Source organism: Ictalurus punctatus, chromosome 1 (genome assembly GCF_001660625.3).
Source record: "Ictalurus punctatus breed USDA103 chromosome 1, Coco_2.0, whole genome shotgun sequence".
Taxonomy (NCBI): Eukaryota; Metazoa; Chordata; class Actinopteri; order Siluriformes; family Ictaluridae; genus Ictalurus; species Ictalurus punctatus.
In genome coordinates this window covers 1,927,760-1,949,987 of record NC_030416.2, presented here as the reverse complement: position 1 = coordinate 1,949,987, position 22,228 = coordinate 1,927,760, and the positions used below count along the sequence as shown (strand labels likewise).

At 41.5% G+C, this 22,228-nt stretch overlaps 2 protein-coding genes across 2 annotated transcripts in view; one reads left to right on the top strand and one right to left on the bottom strand.

The window, feature by feature from the left end:
• Positions 1–528: 528 nt before the first annotated feature.
• The window catches only part of adamtsl4 (ADAMTS-like 4), a 36,859-nt gene continuing 15,159 nt past the window's right edge, over positions 529–22,228 (bottom strand). The window contains exons 6-17 of the mRNA XM_017464937.3: positions 9,913–10,052; positions 9,555–9,759; positions 9,165–9,322; positions 8,963–9,071; positions 6,065–6,280; positions 5,456–5,585; positions 5,156–5,360; positions 4,902–5,075; positions 4,654–4,815; positions 4,392–4,571; positions 4,011–4,155; positions 529–3,357 (exon numbers count right to left, since the gene is read on the bottom strand). Coding sequence (XP_017320426.1) covers positions 3,227–3,357; positions 4,011–4,155; positions 4,392–4,571; positions 4,654–4,815; positions 4,902–5,075; positions 5,156–5,360; positions 5,456–5,585; positions 6,065–6,280; positions 8,963–9,071; positions 9,165–9,322; positions 9,555–9,759; positions 9,913–10,052 — 1,955 coding nt within the window. The 3' untranslated portion in view covers positions 529–3,226. The remainder of the gene's footprint in view (positions 3,358–4,010; positions 4,156–4,391; positions 4,572–4,653; positions 4,816–4,901; positions 5,076–5,155; positions 5,361–5,455; positions 5,586–6,064; positions 6,281–8,962; positions 9,072–9,164; positions 9,323–9,554; positions 9,760–9,912; positions 10,053–22,228) is intronic.
• Positions 18,462–20,180, top strand: LOC108263802 (uncharacterized). Its single transcript, XM_017464962.2, has 2 exons — positions 18,462–18,580; positions 19,064–20,180. Exon 2 carries the CDS (start codon positions 19,127–19,129, stop codon positions 19,586–19,588), a length of 462 nt encoding a protein of 153 aa, XP_017320451.1. The 5' UTR covers positions 18,462–18,580; positions 19,064–19,126; the 3' UTR covers positions 19,589–20,180.

Genomic DNA, 22,228 nt, shown 5'->3' with positions numbered 1-22,228 from the left:
GCGAAACAGAACGACAGCCAACATGCAGACGCTGAAGAATGATGATGAATGGATGCAATAAACAATAAATAAAGATGGTGAAAAAACGTATTCGTTATTAATCAAATCCTCTTTGAGTGTATTATATTTATTTTAATCTACAAACTGATAACAGTTAGTAATAAGACCTGAACCAGGAAGGAGCCATTCCCTTACATCGGACAACATTTTGTAGTCTATCTTGATAGAATATCGTGATCTACAGTATCAAAGCTATACATGTTCAATTGTGGGTGAATCCCAAATGGCTATGTTACATTTCTAGTGGACTAGATAGGGCAGAGGGAACAGTTTGAACAATTTTATACCCTATGTAGTGCACTTACAGAGAACGAGAGGACGAACGAGAACAGCACCGCCCGTTTGATCTATTCCTGTGTGCCCTGGTATGAAACAATGGCTTCATCAAACCAAACTACCTAAGCGCACTATATAGCCAACATATGGTGCAATTTAGGACACAACGCACTACAAATGAAAGTCAGTGAATCTGGTCATCGCAGGTTTTCTTTATTCTGCAGCGCCGTAACAGCATTTAGCACACATTTCCAAAAGATGATTATTTTACAAATCATAATTTTCTTCTTAAACCTCAGGTGATAATGACATATGCTTCGTTTCGCGAAATAAATATAATTTATGTAAATATTTCACCGATAAATAACGATCTGTATTTTTTTATATAAAAGTATAATTTCGGCTTCTAGTTGCTAATATTTGATTATGGCACCATACACAGACACGCAAGTATGTACATTAACACATTTTTGTAACACATTTCTCGCTCACACTCACACGCGCACACACTTTAAAGCACTACTGAATTTAGCAAGGTGGTTAGTTTAACAAACAAAAAAACAAGCCGCCTTAAATCCCACCCCCTCTCATTTCTTATTGGCCACAGACCAAAGAACCAATCACGATCTCACATACACCTTCATATTTAAGGATGCATTCAAAACAATTTGTGAATTTGAACATAAATAAAAATGTACATGCATACATACTATTAAAAAAAATGAAAAAGACAGTAAATTGACTCGCATCCAAGAGGAGGAACGAACCAGTGTGTGTGTGTGTATGTGAGAGAGAGAACAGGAATGACAAAGCTTTTATCACACAGTTCATGAGGTTTGCAGTGTCACATTGGTTAAATTCCAAACGGTTCTTTATTGGACTCCGTAGGCTGAACGCACTATTATATTATTTCACACCCTTGAGAGTACACTAATACAGGGAGCTTAGGTTTATTTAGGATTCAGCCATGGTAGCTGGAATAATTTTTTTTTTTTTTTAAATCCCAAATGCACCTATTACAGACATGTAGTGCACTACATAGGGTACACTGTTATTTAAATACCCTATGAAGTGCACTTATACAGGAAGCAATGATCTGAATCATTAACGACTCTCTAGTAGACATACAGCGCACTACATAGGTAGTAGGGACCATATAGTGCACTATATAGGGCATCATTATTTCGTACCCTATTAAGTGAACTAATATAATAGTGCACTACATAGGCTGCAATTATAGTATACATTATAAAGTGCACTAATATATCTAGTGCACTTAATACGGTGCCATTATTTATCCTAAGTAGTGCACAGGGAGTAATGATGCCATCCATAGTTCCCTCATGGACATTTAGTGGACTACACAGGGAGTAGGTGTTATTATTTCATATAAAGTGCACTACCATGTTAAGGCGGAGCTAAAGTTCTATATAGTGCACTACATGGGGTGCCATTTCTATTTCTATATTTTTCTTTAATCCCATAAAGTGCACTATATAGAAATTCCCGCATTTCACAGGGAATGAAATAATACCCCTTACATAGCGCACTATATGCCAACTAGAGCAGTGGTTTTCAAAGTGGGGGGCCACCTGGGGGCCTCAACAATTTGGTGTGAAACATAAATGCATGATATATATATATGTATATATTATAATTCCTAATGTAAAGATGTAATTATTAATAAAAAAAAAAAGGGGATATATTCAGAAGTCTATATTTTTAATGTGTTTTAAAGACATCTTGCAAAAGGGTGGCCTCGGTCAAATGTTAATGCCATTTGGGGGGCCTTGCCCTGGAAAAGTTTGGGAACCCCTGAACTAGAGGATTAAAACAAAAATAATGGCACCCGATGTAGTGCAAAATGTATAGAGAGTGTAGCTCTGTCCCAATGTATTTAAGCTCCCTGCTCCCTAAATAATTGCACTTATGAGGTATGAAAATTGCTGCACCCTATGTAGTGCACTACATGTCTAATATGAAATATTTTGGGATTTAGCTCCATACTTCCTGCACAAGCGCGGAATCAAATGGAATCAAATATGGCTGACTCGTAGCTGTATGTATAGTGCCCTAGATAGGGTGTAGGTGGCATTATTTAACTGAATAACTGAATTATGGCAAGTCGTGCATGGCTATTGGACATCTAGTGCACTTGACAGAGTGTAAGCGTATTATGTCTTCCTCCATGTAGTGTACTTGTATAGATAGGAATGTGAACAAAATCAGGTGTACTGATAGTTTATGAGCAAAATGGATACAAATCTAATTTTTCTTTATTAAAGGCACCTTCATCATTGTAGGTTTAGTTTGGCATCCAGGTTGCCATAGAAACGCAGAAAATTCTAGTGCTTTTAAAACAAAACAAACATATACTGGACTTTAAAAAAAGTTCTCACTTTGAGAAAAAGCAAAAGATTAGAAAAAAATGCATACAATTTCCGTTTTACCCCAGACGTAGTCGATCAGCAGAAACATGTTTGCACTGGAGCTGTGATGCTAAAGATGCTAACAAGGAAGGGCCACCAGTTTAGCATCATGTACACAACGCAAAAGGAACTATTTGTACTTAAATCTTAAAATCCGTCATTGTAGTCACTCCTAGAGCACGATGATAAACTGGTGGCTATAAGCGTCCATTCTAGGTTAGCTACATTAGCCTCAAAGATCCACAAAGCTAATAAGGTAAACTTCACATCCCAGACATGTCTCAGGTGAATTGGCTGCATGGGGGATGAGATCATGGGCGGGGCTAATCACGATTGACATGATGCAGCAAAACAGAGCTGTTGAAATGTTAAAGTCTAAATTCACTTCCTCGACGTCAGTCTGGGACACTATTGGCTGGAGAGTCGGCTGCCCTGTCGCTGACCTTTGACCCTGGGCGGGGTCAGTGGCGTTTGGCTCTCTGGGCGCTCTGAGTGCAGGAGGCGCAGCAGGCCGACTTGTAGTAGGAGTAAACGCAGAGCCGAGCCTGGACAACCATCAGGCAGTTGGAGCGTCGGTCCTTACAGCTCTCATCTGTCAGGAAGACCGGAAGAGCAGATAGTGGGTGGAAGGGGGAGTATGGAGAGGTAGGGATAGAAAGAAAGGGTAAAAAAAAAAAAAGGAGAAGTGAATGCGAGAAGGAAAAAAAGATGAGAAAGAGTGACATACACATGGAAATAAACGGAAAAGGAGAGAAAGAATGATAGAGAAAGAGGGATGACAAAAGGACAAAGATGGAAAGAAAGACAGAAAGAGGGTGTGGGGTGGAGAGGAAAAAAAAACGGACGGTAATTTGGAAAGAGGGACAGAGAGAGAGAGAGAGATACAGACAGAAACATGGAAGTAAAAATGAAAGAAGAGAATGGCCGAGAAAAACAGAAGCCAAAAAGAAGAAAGAAGAATAATAAGAGAAAGAGATAGAGAGATAGAGAGTGGGATGGAGGGATAAGGACCAGAAGAGAAACAGGAATGAGAAATACAGATGGAAGTGAAATGAAAAGGAAGAGAAATAATGATGGAAAACAGAAGGGAAAAAAAAAAAGAAGAGAAAGAGGGAAAAAGAGAGGGGGGATTATAATGAGCAGAACGGATGGAAAGAGTCAAATGGAGAGAAAAAAGTGTAATAAATAAATTAAAAAATAAAATAAAAATCTCAGTCAGAACTGCTGATCGTCAAACATACACACCTAGGGAGGGGCTGCAGGGGGCGGGGTTACAGGGCTGTTTGGGGTGTGGCTTGTGGGTGGAGTCACAGGCGAAGCTCGGCTGTTTATCCGGCGTCAGACAGCGGACGTCTCGAGTCTGAACTCCGTCACCGCACGACTTGGAGCACTGCGAGGTAGGGATGGACAAAGAGACAGAAAAACTCTGTTTAGCGACTGCGAATAGTGAACAGGAAGCCGTTTGGGACGGAGCCCATTTTTCCTTTCTCTCCGCACCTCACTTTCTCTTTTCTCTCTACACCCACCCTGTCTTTCTAGTACTTTCTTTCACCTCCTCTTTCTCTTAACCCCCCCCCCCACCCTTTTTGTTTTCCACACTTCTATCTCTCGTTCTTTGTCCCTCACCGCACTCCACTCTGTGGTGAACCACTGCGGTTTACACGGTTCCGCTTCGCACGTCTGGATGGGGGACGGTTTTTCCAGGTGCGCGCACTCGCCAGCCGGCATCACACTGAAATCGCTCCCCAGCTTCCGAACGCAGATCACGTCTCTGCGCTGGGTTCCGTTCCCACACGGCACGCTGCACTGTAAAACACGCGCGCACACAGGTTATATATTAACACACGCACGTTATATTAAACACGTGCACACATTCTCTGTGTCTTACCTGTCCCCACGGTCCAGCGAACCAGTTTGTGTGTGCCACGCAGGATCCCGAGTGACACGCCTTCATATCAGCCGGTTTGTCCTTCACACACTCGCCATCAGCGCCGCTCGACACGCACACCACGTCACGTTTCTGCACACCCGGACCACATGGGGCGGAGCACTGACACACACAGACACACACACACACACACGTGTTTAACAAACATCCGAAACGTGTTAGAAACGAGCCGTTTTGTCAGCACTCACTGTGTTCGTCCAGTCAGTGAAGTACCAGTTGGAGACGCAGGGACCCATGTGACAATCTTCGCTTCCTTGTGGGCGGAGCCTGGCGTTACACTCCCCGTCGTTCACCACACCGCCGTGGTCACTGACGCAGCGGACGTTCCGTGTCCTTTTACCCGTGCCGCAGTCTACTGAACACTGACATGCAAACATACACGAATGTAAACCTTTTCACGTGTGTGAGTTTGTGTGTGTGTGTGTGTGTGTGTGAGACTCACGGCGCTCCAGTTGGAGGAGACCTGCCAGTGTGAGCAGGAATGTGTGTGGCAGGCCTGGGTGGTGTTGGGCTGTGTGAGACCCGAGCAGCGATGAGGGTGGACCCGGGTGGAGCGGCTGGAGAAATTCTGCCTGCACTGGAGCTGGCGTTGCTGCAGACCCCACCCACACGACACGCTGCATTCCGACCACGCTCCCGCCTCCCAGCTACACACAGACACACACACACACACACACACACATTAAACATACACAGCTACACATAATCAGCACTTTATAATATATAAAACGCCGTAGCTCACTATGGCGGGCAGGGATGGACGTTACACGGCTCGTCCTCGGCGATGGGCTTAGACGCAGAGTCACACCGCCTTTCGTGGACTTCTTCGTTCGTGTGTCTGTTCACACACAACACCTCTCGGTGTTGGGTACCTACACACACACACACCAAAATTCAGATTAAAAATTGTAATACTCGTTTCCACCACTAGTGGGCAGACAAGACAAAAACAAACAGTTGAGTAGGATTAATCAGAAACAGACCTGCAACACACACACACACCCACACCCACACAGCATAATGACTCCGTAATTGGAGATCCTATGTTTGGCAGAAAGCTGTTTTCAGAAGATTTGGCAGACACGTGTGTGTGTGTGTGTGTGTGTGTGTGTGTGTGTGTGTGTTCATCAGTCAGAGGGAAAAATCCCAGTATGTCAGAAATGCTGCAGAATTTGGCACGTAAACACAAAAGTGGAACATTGCAACAGACAAAGTCCAACACTGAATTCCCAGAATTTTAACCTCAAACTTGAGAAATCAATCAGTGCCTTGCACGCGCGCATGCACACGCACACACACACACACACACACACACACACACACACACACACACACACACACACACACTGACCTTTGCCACATGAAGCAGAGCACTCACTGAGCTGACCCAGCGTCCACTCGAACGGAATCTGATTATCCAATGGGACGTCGGTCCTCGGTGGGATCCGAACATTACGATGAGGCCCAGAGCTGTGGGGGCGGGGCCTCTCCGGCATCCACCTCTCCGATGAAGAAGGAGCCGGGATGGGAGCAGGGGCGGAGTCTTCTACAAAGGCTACTACGGCACCTGCGAGAGAAAGCGCTGACGTTATTTAAACATATCCAGTCCTAAAACATTAATATTGTGATCAAATTTGTACGCATTATTTATGTCTCTTCCAGTCGTCCCGTAACAAGTTTCTCGTACCGTCTTCCCCGTGTGTTAGCATATTTTACGGCAACACTACAATGAAACATTCATAGTCGTGTGAGCGAGAGAGAGAGAGAGAGAGAGAGAGAGAGAGAGAGAGAGAGAAAGAGTATTAGCGTGCTAATTTTGAATAGGCGATGCGCGTAATTGGATAGTTAAGACCACATGTTCGTACATCAGAAGTCACTGCACAAACAAACCACGAACAGTTTAAGTACATCTGGTTCTCGGTGTTTAACAGTGCCGTATTTGCTGGACCGTAAGTTTAAGGGAGATTAAAACACACGCCCTCAAAATACAATTCATCTCGTGCTTCCTGTGATGATTTAAAAGGCGCCATTTTGACTTGCAGCGGAACTACAAACCTAAAAAAAAAAAAAAAAGGACTGTTGTAAAAATAATAATAATAATAATTAATAATTGTTGTACTGGCTTTGCCTAATGTCTGTGCAATGGCAGTGATCGAGTTCCCCCTGGAAAACGGCTCGCTTTTCTCCCATTAGTCAGCTCTCTGGTCTTCGTGTTGATTTATACTTTTTTTAACAACAAATGTGGTCTTCACAGGTAAAACCCAGGGCTCGGACCAAAGGTAGACATTCTTAGCCATTCATTCTTTACACAGTCAATTTAACAGGGCACACCTGGGCAACACCTGTCAGTCACATGTTCCAATATTTTTGATCACGTCAAAAGAAGAAGAAAAACCGAGTGGGTTCAAATGAAAGGTGCTGTGTTTGAAGTTGTTTAACATGTATATATATACAGTGAGGGAAAAAAGTATTTGATCCCCTGCTGATTTTGTACGTTTGCCCACTGACAAAGAAATGATCAGTCTATAATTTTAATGGTAGTTGTATTTGAACAGTGAGAGACAGAATAACAACAAAAAAATCCAGAAAAACGCATGTCAAAAATTTTATAAATTAATTTGCATTTTAATGAGGGAAAAAAGTATTTGACCCCCTCTCAATCAGAAAGATTTCTGGCTCCCAGGTGTCTTTTATACAGGTAACGAGCTGAGATTAGGAGCACACTCTTAAAGGGAGTGCTCCTAATATCAGTTTGTTACCTGTATAAAAGACACCTGTCCACAGAAGCAATCAATCAATCAAATTCCAAACTCTCCACCATGGCCAAGACCAAAGAGCACTCCAAGGATGTCAGGGACAAGACTGTAGACCTACACAAGTCTGGAATGGGCTACAAGACCATTGCCAAGCAGCTTGGTGAGAAGGGGACAACAGTTGGTGCGATTATTCGCAAATGGAAGAAGCACAAAAGAACTGTCAATCTCCCTCGGCCTGGGGCTCCATGCAAGATCTCACCTCGTGGAGTTGCATTGATCATGAGAACAGTGAGGAATCAGCCCAGAACTACACGGGAGGATCTTGTCAATGATCTCACGGCAGCTGGGACCATAGTCACCAAGAAAACAATTGGTAACACACTACGCCGTGAAGGACTGAAATTCTGCAGCGCGCGCAAGGTCCGCTGCTCAAGAAAGCACATATACATGCCCGTCTGAAGTTTGCCAATGAACATCTGAATGATTCAGAGGACAACTGGGTGAAAGTGTTGAGGTCAGATGAGACCAAAATGGAGCTCTTTGGCATCAACTCAACTCGCCGTGTTTGGAGGAGGAGGAATGCTGCCTATGACCCCTGGAACACCATCCTCACCGTCAAACATGGAGGTGGAAACATTATGCTTTGGGGGTTTTTTTCTGCTAAGGGGACAGGACAACTTCACCGCATCAAAGGGACGATGGACGGGGCCATGTACCGTCAAATCTTGGGTGAAAACCTCCTTCCCTCAGACAGGGCATTGAAAATGGGTCGTGGATGGGTATTCCAGCATGACGATCACCCAAAACACACGGCCAAGGCAACAAAGGAGTGGCTCAAGAAGAAGCACATTAAGGTCCTGGAGTGACCTAGCCAGTCTCCAGACCTTAATCCCATAGAAAATCTGTGGAGAGAGCTGAAGGTTCGAGTTGCCAAACGTCAGCCTCGAAACCTTAATGATTTGGAGAAGATCTGCAAAGAGGAGTGGGACAAAATCCCTCCTGAGATGTGTGCAAACCTGGTGGCCAACTACAAGAAACGTCTGACCTCTGTGATTGCCAACAAGGGTTTTGCCACCAAGTACTAAGTCATGTTTTGCAGAGGGGTCAAATACTTATTTCCTGCATTAAAATGCAAATCAATTTATAACATTTTTGACGTGCGTTTTTCTGGATTTTTTTGTTGTTATTCTGTCTCTCACTGTTCAAATAAATCTACCATTAAAATTATAGAATGATCATTTCTTTGTCAGTGGGCAAACGTACAAAATCAGCAGGGGATCAAATACTTTTTTCCCTCACTGTATATATATATATATATATATATATATATATATATACACATACATACATACATACATACATACATACATACATATATATATATATATATATATATATATATATATATATATATATATATATATATATATATATATATATATATATATATATATATATGGCCTTGCTGTTCCAGTACTCTCAAACAGACTCACTGGTCTCTCGGAGAGACGCGCTCCTTCCGTCCCACTCTCTCACTGCCTCCTTCTTCACAGGTATGTAATACTCGTAATCTACGCCTGGATTCTCCTTGTGGAAAATAATCTACAAAGAGAAAAACATTAGCATATTCTGAGGCTCTTAGGTCACATTGTGTTTGTGTTTTTGTATGTGTGTGTGTGTGTGAGAGAGACTTACATACAGCTGCAGCAGTGTGTGTGTGGGTCCCGGGGCAGTGAGCGTTTCTCCACGGTTGCGCGTGTACACGAATGTTGTTCCTCCCGCTTCATATTCACCTGGAGGATCCACGGCCCAGCGACCGTTCACGATGGACTGACCAGTGCCGCTACGCAACGCTACACACAAACACACCAATCACTATTAATCAGTTTTATATTTTGATATTCAGTGCAAACACAACTGCACTGAATACTAAAGTGCTAAATATTCCTAACTCCCCTGTGTTCCATTTGGGCGGAGTCTCCCTAAGTAGGGAACATATTTGAGCAATGAGAGAAAGCCAAACAAACACACACACACACACACACACACACACACACACACACACACACACACACACACACACACCGAGGTAGTTAGGGCTGGCACTGCGTTCCGTGATGTTGATGGCTGTCGCTCCGGCTGGAATGTCAAGAATCTTGTGATACCCCAGAGGTACACTGCTGTTCTGGAAACTTCCTGACACTCGAACACACGATCCATCACTCCCGCCGCATACGCCGCACCGATCACGCACCACACCCGAGCCAAGCATGCCATCACACCCCTCGCTCTGAGCAGAAGGTTAAAGAGAAAGAGAGAGACAGAGATTATATTATGTGTCTTTGCTTGACACCGTAATCAGTAAATTATAGTTTGGATGAGTAAAGTAAGTGTGTGTGTGTTTGTGTGTGTGTGTGTGTCTGTGTGTGTGACGTGTTCTTACCAGACATCGGCCTCCCACACACACGTCATTGGGGGTGTTATTAACACAGGGGGTTCCGTCTCTCACTCGCTCCGAATGACGAACGTAAAAACGATAGCCGACTGGCCGACACGTTAGCTCACACTGCTGATCCACTGAGCCTGAGAGAAAGAGAGAGAGAGAGAGAGAGAGAGAGAGAGAGAGAGAGAGAGAGAGAGAGAGAGAGAGAGAGAGAGATGACGTTTAATGAGCTATTGTTTTTCCCATAACAGCAAAATTGCCAACAATTACAATTTTTCATTTATTAAAGCACAAGACTCTGTAATGTTTATCCATTTACAGTTACATCTGACGTTGTGGAAAGTCCACAAATCGAGTTCCTGTTATGCCGGTATTGCCTCGTTTATCATGCGAGAGCGACACAGAACGCGACAAGGACATGACATAAACATAATTAGACAGCAAAGTTCAGAGATTCCAGAGACAATGTGTAAGTGTGTTTGAGGAAGAGAGTGTGTCTGAGGTGGACGCGCACACACACACACACACACAAAAAGTGTTTCCTTGTTTTTTGCTTTTGCTCTCTGGCTGACATTCTTGTAAGTACACAAACTAGACATCAATTCCGGTATTTGGGGTGGTGCCAAGTGTTTGATGGATGAGGAGAGCAAGAGGATTTCCCGCTCGTCCATTCTGTCACAGTTATCTCTGAGCGATTACAGCAGAGACACGAGACACTGACAGAACCAGAGCCTTTCTGACTGTCCCTGTCCCGCACTCCCCCTCTCTCTCCCTCTCTCTCTCTCGCGCAGTGAACACTGGAATCTCTGCTGTCTAAAGCTGCTTTCCTGCTATGTCACTGTCTAAACAAACTGCAGCCGAGAGAGAGAGAGTGAGAGAGAGAGAGAGAGAGAGAGAGAGAGAGAGAGAGAGAGAGAGAGAGAACAGCAGGACTTATCCCAAGGAGGAAAAACAGGGAGAGAGATAGAATCCACTGTATCTGATTTGTGTGTAACACTGTGTGACGGCTCTTGCTTTCAGCTGATGGAGTGTGTTTTAGATCTAACACACACACACGCACAATTATTCCTTCATGTCTCCCACACAGTAAGGCTGAATCACAATAATATAGGTGTTTAGATCATAAGCTAGAACCACTCTAGCTATCAAACTAGCAGGCAGGAACACTAAAGTTAACTGCTAAGTGCTAGCAGGACATAAAAAAATTGATGCACTGAATTAGCAGCAGTAATTGGACAACCTGAAGTAAAATAAACAGCAAAATTAGAACCAGTTAACATCTTGAGGTAAAAATAAAATGCAAAAATAGCATCTTCTAACAACCTGAGGTAAAATAACATGCATACATAGCATTATATAACAACCTGAGACAAAATAAAACACAGAAACTGCATCTAACAGTATGAGGTAAAATAAAACTAAAAATAGCATCATCTTAGGAGCAGTAATTGGACAACTTGAGGTAAAATAAACAGCAAAATTAGCATAATGTAACAACATAAAATAAAATGCAAAAATACCATCATCTAACAACCTGAGGTAAAAATCAAATGCAAAATTAGCATCATCTAACAACCTGAGGTAAAATAAACATCACAATTAGCATCAGCTAACAACCTAAGGTAAAATAAACAGCACAATTAGCATCTTCTAACAACCTGAGGTAAAATAAACAGCATAATTAGCATCTTCTAACAACCTGAGGTAAAATCAAACGCAAAATTAGCATCATCTAACAACCTGAGGTAAAATAAACATCACAATTAGCATCAGCTAACAACCTGAGGTAAAATAAACAGCATAATTAGCATCTTCTAACAACCTGAGGTAAAATAAACAGCAAAATTGCATCTAACAGCCTGAGGTCAAATAAAATGCAAAAATAGCATCATCTGACAACCGGAGATAAAATAACGTGCAAAAATAGAATTATGTAACAACCTGAGGTAAAATAAAATTAAAAAATTGCATCTAACAGTCTGAGGTAAAATAAAACGTAAAAATAGCATCATCTTAGGAGCAGCAATTGGACAACCTGAGGTAAAATATAAATGACAAGATATTGTTGTGTACTGCAGAAGTACACAACACACACACACACACACACACAGAGGAAGACAGACACACACTCCCTCTGCTCCATCTGTGTGTAACTAGCATGTGGGAATAACGTCGTATTCGGATGATATCATGCTACAGCTGCGACTCCCTCACTCACACACACACACACACACACACACACACACACACACACACACACACACACACACACACACACAACTTCACTCCCTAAATCTGTATGTTTATCGTTCCTGTCTTTCTGCTACTCCACTGTCCAGCTCCAGAAAACTCCCCTTAAACTCTGTTTACAGTTTGCTCATCTTTCTCTTCACTCTATCCCTATTTCACCCTCTCTGCTTTCTCCTTTTCCTCCCCCTCTCTCCCCAGTTTTTCAAATCAGAACTGGGTGGAGAGGCTTGGCATCAAATCCAAAAAATGAGGGATTTGGATGAAAAAGTGTAGAAGAAAAAAACTCGAGGGTGTTTAGCAAAAAGAAGACAAGGTACTCTATTTAACCCATTATCATTCCCTCTGACATTATTTCACCAATCATCTAAGTGTAACCCCTGTTAGAAGGCAAAAACCTTTAGCAATCCAAAGAAGCCTTGAGGTACGTGTTTTTACTAAGGCAGTGGAAGGCCAAAATGAAGTATTCGTATCTATCTAGAGCTTGAAAAACAAAATATTTTTAGAATGACATCTGCTATAATCTAGCTCTTATTAGCATTTCTGGTTCTAATAACCTAACATGAAAACACACTTCTGTAACTCGGTAAATGTCATGTTTCTCAGTTTGTCCTTCACAATTCTTGTCTCTCATTTCCTGTCCTCTAGATGAATGAAGCAGACATGCACTATTTTTTGACAATGTGATGAAAGTGAAAGCACAGCACCTACATCATGTACAACGCCGGAAGCATCAAACATCCCGGTTTCAGGCGCTGGTCTGGCGTGATGCTGGGGCCTGGTGTATATGTGAGCAGAAATGTGGAAAAGCCAAGCGCTACCTCCTGAATCCTGACCCTGAGGAGAGCCTGGACACCATGAAGCTGAAGGTATGATTGGGGAACGTGAAGAAAACTGACAGACAGGGCCATTCACTGCAGATGTCCTGGCATGAATGTGGATACGTCAGGGCGTGGGTAGAACCACAGTACGGTATGATGTCAAGCGGCTTGGAGGAAGAGTGCATCTGGGATCCAGATTGAATAAGAAGATCTACCAGGTTTTAAGATGTACTGAAGACAATATGCTGTGCATGATTCTCTAAATGAAGATCTTAAGATTTGATCCCAGAAAAAAAATAAATAAATACTCGCGCACACACAAAAAATAGCTAACAAATATGAGAAGAGACAGATTGCAACCCTCAAGATCCTGAAGCTTGTGGCCAAAAAAGTGCCTGAATGTATTTTCCTGAGCTACCAGTAAACTTTTCTTTATATCCACAACTGGGCGATAAAATATAATAATTTAAAAAATCAATGTTAAAACACTTTACAAAGCTGCCAGTCTGACTCACTGTCTCATCAGTATATTTCTAGCCAGGACTGGACCAGAGGTTCATTTGTTTTCTCAAGGGTACAACACGAGTCTTGAAAGCATGCCTGGGACATGACTGTATCTTGCTTACGTTACTGCATTATTCCTGCTATTGCAGCTCCTGGATCAAACCCAGGTTCACTTTCAAGGGAGAGTCTACTATGTTTCATCACTAAACATGGCCAAGAACCAGCTCTCTGCTGCGCCGCAAATCGACAACCATGCTTACTATGCCACTACTCCAATTCCAATATGTGAAGCTATGAACCTCTTTTCAATCCAGTTTATTTTGTCACAAATTTACTCAAACAAAAGTCTAATCACCTGACCAAGAACTGGGACTGCAGTCAATCTGTCATGATTAAACTCTGAATCATTTATTTATTTATTTTTTACTTCAAACAAGTGAAATAATTAAACTCATACTTTAAATAAAGAAAGATCGGCTCAATTAATATTCTAATGAGCTTGCTTGACTGACAGCCCCATGTCTGAGACTCCGCCTGCTACTGTCGTATAGTATCGTAGTGAATCAAGTTGTACTAGTTTCTGCAGGAAAACACCAAAAAGTTGAAATGTTTTGTTCGTCTTCTACCATAGCAATTCGCCAAAGTTAAAAATGTTTAATTTAGTGAAGAATAACGTCAGAATTTTTTTTTTATCATTTATAGTTACATTACCCTACATCACAGCAGCTATAAACATCTGTTCCCCTCACCAGACTCTCTTTTCTCTCTCAACGTAAATAAGACCAAAAAATTTAAAATGAAAGCAGCTAGTCACGTTACCAAGAAACTACCAAGTGTAAATTCCTCGGTCCTGAAGACATCAGTAAAGATCTACCAATCCACAGTCGGACAGAATGTGTACAAATGGAGGAAGTTCAAGACCGTTGTCGAATACAAATATCATGAGTCCACCATCAGGAGAACACTGAACAACAATAGCGTGCATGGCAGGGTTGCAAGGAGAAAGTCATTGCTCTGCTCAAAAGAACATTGCTGCTCGTCTGCAGTTTGCTAAAGATCACATGGACAAGTCAAAGTCCTGACCTTAATCCAATAGAAATGTTGTAGAAGGACCTGAAGCAAGCAGTTCATGTGAGGAAACCCACCAGCATCCCAGAGTTGAAGCTGTTCTGTACTGAGGAATGGGCTAAAATTCCTCCAAGCTGACGTGCAGGACTGACCAATAGTTACCCCAAAGGTTTATCTGCAGTTATTGATGCACAAGGGGGTCACACCAGATACTGAAAGTAAAGGTTCACATACTTTTGCTACTCACAGATATCTAATATTGGCTCATTTTCCTCAATAAATAAATGACCTCAATAGATAAATTTGTCTGACAAATTTGAGTTCTCTTTATCTACTTTCGTGTGAGGGTTCACAAACTTTCAAACACCAAATGCGGTGTAAAATGCGGTGTGCGTACTTATGTATTTTCCCTATCGTGTCATATCTAAGAAATCTTTTAACGAATGAAGGTCCGATGAATGTTTATTGACATCACCCGACAGAGAATAAGACTACTCTCAATCTGTCATGATTCATTAATTAATTTCTGCATGATTTATACTTCCTGTCAAACCTATGCTTCATATGTTTGTAGGACTCAACCAATGCTGTTATAAATGGTGTCGGACCTCAATTCCACATGGACATTCTCGCTGTGGTTGCTGGGACGACGGTTGCTGCGATGGCCTTGGGACTGCAATTACCACATGCAGTTTTACACTCAGGTCTCCTTTAGTGAACAGTGGACTAGTTCAACAAACAGACTTCATATAAACACCATAATGAACTTTCTTTTACTTTCACACTCTCCGTTGTTACCCAGATGAGGACGGGTTCCCTTCCGAGTATGGTTTCCCCACAAGGTTTCTTCCTCATATCATCTTAGAAAGTTTTTCCTCACCACCGGCTCGCTCAATAGGGATAAATTCACACACTTAAAATCTCCATCCTGTGTTTATATGTTTCTGTAAAGCTGCTTTGAGACAATTGAGTCCATTATTAAATGCGCTATACAAACAAAAATAAAGTTTTTATTTGTTCAGCAAGTTCATTCAAACATAGCTTGAGGGTTTGAATTTAACAGACAAAATATGCCAGAACATATTGGGACAAAATCTTAATAACCTGATCGGAATGTGGATTTGAACGCTCAAGCTGTTTATCATGCTGAAAAGGAGATCCACGTAACTGGCAAAAAAGTACAGTAACAGGATTCATCCTCTTCAAAAACGCAAAGAATTTCCAATCCTGAAGTCAGATTGAACTAAATCCTTGACATCCATTTCATGCATTGATTAAGCTTCTCGCTCGTCTTTCTATCATTGTGATAATCATGCCGTTTTTCTACCATTTTTGTGTGTTATTCTCAAAACGACACTTTGTTTTTATAACGCTACGACTTTATTCTCAAAATAGTATGACCACAATATCAAAACCTGATTTTTGAAACGTGCCCTTTTTGAGGGTAAGGGAGGCGGACATGCTAACGAAAACCCTAAAGCGCACAGCCTATAGCATACTGTGGCAGAGTGACGTACCATCTAACCTCCGTTACTGTTCGATGAAATGATGTTGTGAAATTGACGTCACTATAACATTAACTTTGTAATAAAACGGCGGTCAAATATCAAAGCCTTAGCTTTTAGATAACATTGTCAATCGAGATGAGGCCATTCGTTTAACTGTTCAATGTAATGTAATGTGATGTTTACTACACCTTTAGAAATCAGTGTTTCCTAAAAGAAACCCACGGTTAGTGGTTCTATTCTGAAGCCTTATGTTTACACATTATGAACAGGTCTGATTAATTATTGCCCATGTCATCTGAATGAGAATGGGACTGATGTCAATCTGTCATGAGTAAAGTCGGCATCATTTCTACTTCCTGTGTGATATGCTGAAATCATTGGTGGGAACGGTGTTCAATTTGAAATGTGTTCGTATGCTTGTAATCCGATACGCTTCTCAAGCCCCAGATGAAATGATCGACACTGGAGACTCCTTCAGTAAATGTTAAAGAAACGTCTCCTTACTAAAACCTGCCCCTGTGAACGAGTCGTTTCTACAGAAATGATAACGTATTCGAAAGATCACCTTAATATTAACCTGTGTTTTGGAGCTGCACTACTCAACTCCTTCTGACCAATCAGATAAGAGAATTCACCAGCACAGTTCTTAACATCTTAATACGTTCTGATGTTCGCAAATGTATTTTCCTGTCAGAAACTAGCATAGGAAAGTACAGAGAGACAAGATCCTGAAGTTCGTGGCCAGAAAAGTGTACAAAGGATATCTTGCAACATTATCAGGCCATTGAACTCGAACCTAAATTCTGAGATCGAGTTCGGTATGTATCCTCAAACATAGTGCCGTATGGGGGAATTTTACTGCAAAAACACACACTGTCAAAATGAAACTTCTATGGGACAAAAGCCAGGAAGGATCTAAACAATCTATCTCTAAACCCGTTTATCACGTTCAGTGTATTTGCTCAAAATAACCGCCTCATGTAGGCGACCCTGGGAATTTTCCTCTTAATCCCTAATGGGTTCAAGTCATGATCCATGGAATAATATGATATATGGCTTTTCTCCAACTGTCAAACAGGCTCAGTTTGCTTGTAAAAAGGCTCTTGGGGCTCCAGTTCCTTTAATAATACATTATGATCAATATTACCTATCAATACAATATGATCATTATTTGGGATTAAGATTAATGATGACATGTATTACACACACACATATATATATATATATATATATATATATATATATATATACACACACACATATATATATATATATATATATATATATATATATATATATATATATATATATATATATATATATATATATATATATAAGTGTATTACTACAGCCCAGGTCATGGGACATCAATTAAAGCACACATAAGTAGAGTAAAATTTGGACCTTATGAATAATGGAATAATGAAACTTGTTTTCAGGGGAATTTTCCACGTACTATGAGGATTTCGAGAGAGACATGGAACACAGAGGCCGGAGATACTACACCACGTACCGCGGTACGACGCTGAAAGCAGCGCAGCAGATCAAGCGTTATGGTTTCAGACGTTCCTCTGATGGGATGCTGGGGCCTGGCGTCTATGTCTCGAAGATCTCGAAGCTTGTGGCCATAAAAGTATACAAAATATGCAACATTATCAAGTAAGGAAGGAAGAGTTCTCGTATATTAATTCCTCTATTAATCAGTATTTGGGATCACAGTATTTTTGATCACTTAAAAAATGAGTGGTTTCAAAGAAAAGGTGTCATGTTCTAAGTTGTTTACCACATCTAGAAGTTAAATATATCCGGAAATAAAAGCTGAACACCTGAACTATCATCTCATGTTCATCTTTTGATGTCAAAAAAAAAAAAATGGCTTCAGCGTAGAGCAAAAACAAGAACTGGCCTTGTTGTTCCAATACTTTTGGAGGGGACTGTAAATTTTCCATGGATGGATCCAGTTTCCATGGATGAATTTTCCATGGATGAAGATTTTTGAGAGTGGCTATAGAGGCCAGAGATCCTACACGGTAGCACGGTATGACACTGGAAGCAGCACGGAAGATCGAGAGACACAGATTCAGACGATCCGCTGACGGGATTCTGAGGTCCGGCATCTACGTGAGCAGAAGTGTGGATAAAGCCAAGCGCTACCCACTGAAACCTGACCCAGGCGAGAGATCTTGAAGCTGAAGGTACGAGTGGGGAAGGTAAGAGAATCAATACGCAGGGCCATCCTCTTCAGAAGACTTAGGCATGGATACGACACGGCGTGGGTGCCACCGAAGATCCTGAAGCTTGTGGCAGAAAAGTGTTATAAAGATATAAAATATCCAGCACAGCGTTATCAAGCTATCAGCTCTGAACCGGTCGACTTTCCTTATATGCAAAACTGGGCAATAAAAATGTCATGCAGCTGGAACAGAGCAGGTGCACGTTCTTTTCGAAGAAGTCTAAAAGAAAGTGAAAGTACCACTCACCCTGCGAAACTTTTAACACTTGACGTAAAACCACAGATGGGTAAGCAACTCCACACTTTCGCTCTTGCTTTTCAATTTTATTGTCTATTCTGTCTTTCAGTACTGTAAAAGCAGACCAAACAAAATGTACTTACGTTTAGTAGAGCTATATTTAGAGTTGTTTTGAAATGAATGCTGCACTATTTTTATCCTGTTTTTAAACCTGAATTCTGAGATCGAGTTCAGTATGCTTCCATAAACACCCTGATTTGCGGGGGGGTGGGATTTAAAGTAAAAGACACATTCACCCGCTGCCAAAACTAAACTTCTATGGGGCAAAAACCAGAAACAAACTAAACAACCTCATCTGAATGCGTTTTTGAACTTCGAACTCTAACGCTGTTTATCATGTTTAGTGTGTTTGCTCAAAAATAACCGCATCATGTAGAAGCCCTGGGAATTTTCCTCTCAATCCCTAATGGGTTCAAGTTAAAATGATGCATGGAATAATATGATATATGATTTTTCCTCCAATGTCAAACAGGCTCAGTTTGCTTGTGAAAAGGCTTTTGGGGCTCCAGTTCCATCAATAATACTTGAACTTTCCATGAACAAAGATTTCGAGAGAGGCCTTAGTTCCTTGCTGGAACACGGAGGCCGCAGATCCTACATCATGTACCACGGTACGACTCTGGAAGCAGCACAGGAGATCAAGAGTCACGGATTCCGACGTTCCTCTGACGGGATGCTGGGGCCTGGCGTCTACGTGAGCAGAAGTGTGGATAAAGCCAAGCGCTACCCTCTGAAACCTGACCCCGACGAGAGACTGGCCATCTTGAAGCTGAAGGTACGAGTGGGGAAGGTGAAGAAAATCGACAAGCAGGGCCATCCTCTTCAGAAGACTTGGCATAGGAATGGATACGACACAGCGTGGGTGCCCCCGAACTGCGGCATGGTGCCAAGCGGCCTGGAAGAAGACTGCGTCTGGGATCCGAATCGAATAGAAGTGCTGGATATGTGGGAAGTTGAAAGGGAAACCAACGACAGCTCGATGTGCCGGATTGTTTGACGAGGTTCTACCGTCGTTTGGAGTCTGAAATGAAAGGTGACCATTTTTCTTCAAAATCCTCAACAAACTCCTACTTTATTCTGTCCACTTCAGGGACTGTTACTTTAAATAATAAGTCAATACCTGAAGAGCTCTAAAAAGAAGGACTGTTTAATCCTGGTTGATCATCTCATGTTTTAATCAGAGTTTGTGTATCAGAGTTCATTCAGTGACCAAATCTTTCCAAGTGGCTTTTTCCTAAAAGAAACACAGGGCTCAGGTCTGGTGGTGCTATTTTGAAGTCTAACGTTAACACCCTTTGAACTCTCGATGAAAATGAAAGCCCCGATGCGTGAAATCATGATCGCATTTTATATTACGGTCTGATGACTTTTTATTGACGTCACCTGACCGAAAAGGGGACTACTTTCGAGTTTGTCATGATTAGACTACGCATCATTTTCACTTCCTGTGTAGTTCTTTCTCATACTTTCAAGGTGAAACAAACCTTAAATATTGATTGTATTACTCCAAACGTGAGTGCTGTATTACACGTCCAATAAAATTTGCATGAAAAACGAATTTACCTCAAATAAAACACAACTGAAATCACCGATGGGGTGTGGCCTAATGTTTTAATGAGCACACTTGATTGACAGCCTTCTACAGGAGACGTCACCTGCGGGAATCACGAACATTCAACATCCATATAGTAACCGCGCTAGGCTATGTGTGCTAGGTTTCACCTGCTAGTCAGCTTTCACTCACCAAGTTAGCGTTCACTTGCTTGGTCAGCTTTTCCTTTCTCTCCTAGCTTTCACTTGCTTGATTAGCTTTCAGTCTCTAACTAGTTTTCAGCAACTAGGTTAGCTTTAACTAAATAGACTTGCTAGGTTAATTTTCACTCACTAGCTAGCTTTAAGTCAGTAGACAAGCTCTCACTTGCTGTGTTAGCTTTTGCTGGCTAGATTAGCTTTTGCTCAAGTGATTTTTTTTAAATAAATGCTACAGGTGTATAGCTATAAAATCTTAAAAACATACTCGTAGCCACAGGACAGAAGACTGTAAAGTAGACTGTAAAGTAGTGAATGACCTTGTACTTTTATTGTCTGTAATATAACTAGTGATGAGTCACTGCAGGAAAGCAGCTCGGGCTGGGTCCAAAATACACGTGCACTGGATTCCTTATCAAACGACGGGATTTAAAAAGGCTGAGGAATCATAAACGAGCACGAAAAGTCGATCCTAGACCACACGTTGATGATTCTCATATAACAGAACATCCTGTTTAATTGTTTACAGTTACATTTAATATATTTACACACACCTAACATGTCGTAGCAGCTCTAAACAATCGTTCCCTCAGCAGCTGGTGGTGTTACTGAGAAACGTGTAAGCAAAATGTAAACTCTGCCCTGAAGAGCGAGGTCCGGAAAGCAGGCTGACCTTCCTTTACAAAGCGCTGAAACTGGAGACTCTTTCCATAAAGGTTGAATAAACATCTCCTTACAGAAAAATGTGGCAACACATGTGGATGTGATGATGAAAGAAAGAATTATAAAAAAAAAACTGAAACAAGATGTGTAACAAGATGGACTGGGTAGAGCTACAGATGGATGGATGGATGGATGGATAGCAAGATTAATTGGATAGATTTACACATGGATAGATGGTTGGATGGGTGAAAGTATAAATGTAGGGATGCATGAAAGAATGGATAGAGAGGTAGAGGGTTGGTGGATAGATAGTAGGAAGGACAGAGATCATGGAAAGGAAGAGAAATGGATTGATGGATGGGAAAAAGGATGGATAGATGGATGAATGAAGCAATGCATGATGGATAGAGGATAAGAAGAATGGATGGTGGATGGATAAATGGAGCCATACACGATGGATAGATGGTAAATAGGATGGATGAATCGAAGTTTTGATGGATGGATGGATGGCAAGATGGAATGGATAGAGGTACACATGGATAGATGGACGGATGGATGAAAGGATGAATGTAAGGCTGTATGAAAGAATGCAGCGAGAGGTAGAGGAATGGATGGATGGAGCAACACATGATGGAGAGATACTACTTCCTATGAAGAATGGAAATGGATGGAAAGGTAGAGAAATTGATTGATGGAGAGATGGATTGCTGAATGAAGCAACACTTGATAGATATATGATAAGAAGGATGGATGAATGGATGAATGAAGGAACACATGATGGATAGATGATTTTAAAAAAATGGATGGATGGATGGATGGAGCAACCCATGATGAACAGATGTAAAAAGGATGGATGGATAGATGGATGGATGAATGATTGATTGAAGCAACACATGATGGATAGACGATACGAATGGATGGCTGCACGGATGAATGAAGCAACAGCAAAATGAATAAAGCAACACAGGATGGATAGATGGTAAAAAGAATGTATGGATGAATGAATGAATGAATGAACCAACACATGATAGATAGATGGTAGGAATGGTAGATGGGTGGACAGATGGATGGATGGATTGATTAGTGCTATAGATGGATAGATGTGTGGATGTATGAGAGAACAAATATAGGGATTGATGGATGCATGAATAAACTGAACGGAAAGGTAGATGAACGTATTGGGGGGGCAACTCATGATGGACGGACGGATGGAGAGATTACACAT

Coding starts and splice junctions, on each gene's coding strand:
- LOC108263802 (XM_017464962.2), top strand. CDS start 19,127: ATGAACAAAGATTTCGAGAGAGGCCTTAGTTCCTTGCTGGAACACGGA.